The 3,844-nt window shown below is 41.5% G+C and overlaps 1 protein-coding gene across 1 annotated transcript; it reads right to left on the bottom strand.

The window, feature by feature from the left end:
- Window positions 1-597: 597 nt before the first annotated feature.
- LOC116379709 (DNA replication factor Cdt1-like) lies at window positions 598-3,745 on the bottom strand. The gene is made up of 5 exons (XM_031841681.1): window positions 3,509-3,745; window positions 2,304-2,492; window positions 1,970-2,143; window positions 1,614-1,815; window positions 598-1,389 (listed from the first exon to the last, which is right to left on the bottom strand). Exons 1-5 carry the CDS (start codon window positions 3,680-3,682, stop codon window positions 1,226-1,228), a joined length of 903 nt encoding a protein of 300 aa, XP_031697541.1. The 5' UTR covers window positions 3,683-3,745; the 3' UTR covers window positions 598-1,225.
- Window positions 3,746-3,844: the final 99 nt, after the last annotated feature.

The raw sequence follows: 3,844 nt of genomic DNA, 5'->3' as shown, positions 1-3,844 counted from the left end.
AAGCCACACTGAATAAATATATCAAAGGACTCTCCACAGACAGAAACGGAGGATGGTATCAGGAAGCCAACTAAAGAATCCTTATATCAAGAAAGCCATTTTCTTCCACAATGTCCTGTGCCGAGACTGTATCATGGAGACAAAGCAACTGATCGACCACTGATATTTTCAGGCAAGATTCCAAAGGAGTATTGCCTCCTTTAGAATGTAATGTATGTACCTATGATGTATAAGCAAGACAAAACAAGTACACAGCCATGTTAGTGGCTCTGAAGGTCTTGAATTTACCAAATGTCATGAAAATCCATTCAATAGTTAGATATGTTTTTCTAAACCATAAAATGGCGGCCAAAAGTCTTTGCTTGCCCAGATCATTTTCTAATCCAATTATTTTCAGATTATATTTTTGCATTTCATTTGCCTTGTCAATGGGAATGGTTTCATCAATATGGCACTGAGACCAACCTTTGTTTTAAATATTTTCTTAACCATTGCAACACCACAATTGAAATTCCACCATCTCCATTGTGTTGCGTGGGCAGAAACCTCAAAATCTGGGAAAACAAGGCAGCAATTTCTGTATGAAAAGATGCTACAAGTTTTTTTTCCCTCACTCACTACACCCATGACTCCTTTTCTCCTGTAATCTTGACAGGATGGGTTTATCACCAGCTGTCAGATATTTAATGCAATCATTGTCTTTAATTTTACTGTAATATTTAATAACAAGTGGAGGGCGCAGAACTTGGACAGATGCTTGTATTTCTTAAACACTATCAAACAGTGACCTCAAAAAATGTAAACATTCATCAGTTCTACATTGTAGGAAATGTATCCCTAAAAAGACTGGAAGGCTACATTGACATTACACTTTCATGGAAGGAAAAACAAAACACAATCACTATAACAGAAATGTGATTAAAACAACCTCTTTACAACACAGGGCGTTGGTGGAATAAATACCAGGACTAGGTCTGGTCGTACCTTTGGGACATACCGACGTGCTGGAGCTGTGCCTAGATCAATCTGCGACCATTTCTGTAAGGCCTTGACCACAACAAAACCCGCTGTGTTTAAAATGTCGGACATTCGTGCCTACTGTCCACAAACAAGTGAAATTCATTTAAAAATATTGCACTTTAAAGCAACTAGCCTTCAGTCTGCTGGCAGCACTCACATCAAGGGTGGGAGAAATTCACTAAGTCATCATTCTGTCATTTGCATCTCAGATTCTCTCCTCCTCTCGGAGTCTGCCGCTCAGTTTGTCCAGAACGATGTTGAGCTCCATGTTCTTGTTCAACTTCAGGAAGAAGTCCTTCCTTAATGGATGAATAGTCAGCCAATCAGTAGCCACTTCTGCCAGAAGACGGATGTGTTTCTCCATCTCACCTGTTTGTTGGAGAGGAGGAAGACCCAATGACATTGCAGTTCTTTTCCAAAACGCTATTAGAAGACAGCAACTGGTTTTCTACTAAAAAATAATGTTGAAAGCTACAGTTAAATGCCATTTGCCTCAGCTTCTTCTACTCGTCATCTAGCAGTTAAAAAAATGTAAGTTGGTTCTCAGCTACTCTCATCCAGCTCTGCTGATATTTCTTATTGTTTGAACCAACCTGTACTGAGAGCAGATCTGTAGCTGGCCACCGTCCGGTTACAGGCCACTTCCATAATTAAAGACGATTTCTTCTCTGCAACAAAAACGCTCCGGAGAATCCTGGCCAGCTCGGGAAGCCGTGACATCATCAGCAGGCGGTCCTCTTGTGTGGGGTTTCGTGTCATGGCTGCCTGGAGCTTCTGGGCCTCTTTTGCACGAATCTGAAACACCAACAAAACAACACATGGATTAATCTCAACATGGTTTTCTGGGTGGGCAAAGGCCAATTCAAGCAGGCTAATAAAACACATCAAGTCTAGTTCAAACTGCCCACCCCAGCACTAATATACCCCGCCCTCCTCCCGGTCCACCTACTCTGTCCAGCAGTGACTGGGACACTCCTTTCAGGGCAGTTGGGACCTGAGCTGCAGGGGCAGTTGATGGAGTAGACACTTGGGGGACTGTTGGGTTCTGTGGAGATGCAGGCTCTTTTCTCTCTGCAGCTTTATCTTCTGTCTTCTGAGCCAGAGAAATCAAAGCCTTCTCCATCTAAATGCAGGACAAAAGAATAATTCCATTTGATTTAGACAGACCGATGATGAATTAATATATTGAACATTCCAGTCGGCATTATAAAATCAAGTCCGACATTTAAACATTACATTATTCTTAATGGCAGAACATTGACCACTTTAAATGAACACAGTACCTTGGGTGTGATGAGTGAGCGAGCCTTGTCAAGCACCTCCTGAGCTGTGGCCAGTTTGTCAGTGTCAGGAGGCTGAGGCAGCGAGCTAGTTAAGACGGCTGGCACAGTGTCCACATTAAAGCGAGGATGCCAGCGGGTGAGTTTGTTTTCTGGAACAGACACTGGAGGAACTAACAAGGACAGGAAGATCTGCAGACAGAGACAGGGTTCATAAACATTTATACCAATACATTTCCACATCTTTGATGAAAGATTTATGAACATACACTCTGAAAGATCTGTGTAGACATGATTTAAAAAATAAAATCTATGTCACAATGTACCACGTATATGTTAACTAAAATTAAAGACAAACCATGAGTATTGGGGAATATGACCAGAAAAACATGGATTGTATCTTCACATGACTTGAAGGCTGGGCTTTTTGCTCAACAGCCACTGTAGATAGTGGTTTTCCAAAGTTACAGGCAATTTAGCCAGTCACAATTTTGTTGTCAGGAAACCATTAACCGGTGTACAAAATTTTGCCAGAAGAACTAACTTAAAAATAATATTTAAAAATGTAAATTAATAAAAATAACATTGGTGGGATTTTTGTTTGGCGAGGTTCGTTTTCAAATGCCATGGTACTGGGAAACAGGAACGGTGGGCTTTGGGGAGATCACGGCCAGGAGGCTTCACCTCCCCATGTGTGCCTGGCTCAGCAGACAAGGTGGTCCGGCAGCAGCAGCCCACTGTTCCGGCTCCCCAGCATTGGAGAACAGGGCCCCTCTGCTCCTCCAGCAGAGAACGATGTCATCATCACCATGTCTTATGAGTTACTTTTCTAAGTGAAGACCTGGTATTGCCCAAATGTAGCCGCATCTCAGGTCTGACAATGATGTTACCCAACACAGAAAACCATGTGTACTTAATTATACAGGTATTTCTGAAGCAAATATCCATTACTTTTCCAAAACTGTCTGCAAGGTTGTGTTGGAAAAAATAATAAATCCAGAGAGGTAATATGCAAACTCGTTAGCAGAAATTCGACACCAAAATGTATTCTCCGTGTGTCAGTGGAGGCAACCATCTCAGACCACAGTGTTTACTTTCAAACTTGGGACTGTGCCATGATCGAAACTCCTCCCCATTTGCTACCAATGCCTAGTTGTGACTCTTACTATATGAAACTAACAGGAAACAATAATGCAGCAGCTGCTGACCTTGTGGTGCTGTTTGACAATTGAGACCAGATTCAGATGGAAAATGAGTCTTCTCTCTAGGAGGCGAGAGGCTGACAGGACAGGCCGAGCCTCATTCTGGTCTGAGGAGGACAAAAACACACCGGTTAATAAATGAACACACAAAAAAGGTAGAGGACACATCATCATGAGCATCTATAAAAAGGCACTTGCCATTACACCCACAGTTTTTGTGTGTGTGTGTATACACATATATATACACACACATATATACATATATACACATATACACACACATATATACATATACATACATATACATACATACATATATATACATATACATACATACATATA

The sequence above is a fragment of the Anarrhichthys ocellatus genome, unplaced genomic scaffold (assembly GCF_004355925.1).
Source record: "Anarrhichthys ocellatus isolate YVR2014 unplaced genomic scaffold, GSC_Weel_1.0 scaffold4987, whole genome shotgun sequence".
Classification (NCBI taxonomy): Eukaryota; Metazoa; Chordata; class Actinopteri; order Perciformes; family Anarhichadidae; genus Anarrhichthys; species Anarrhichthys ocellatus.
This window is presented reverse-complemented; position numbering and strand designations above follow the sequence as displayed.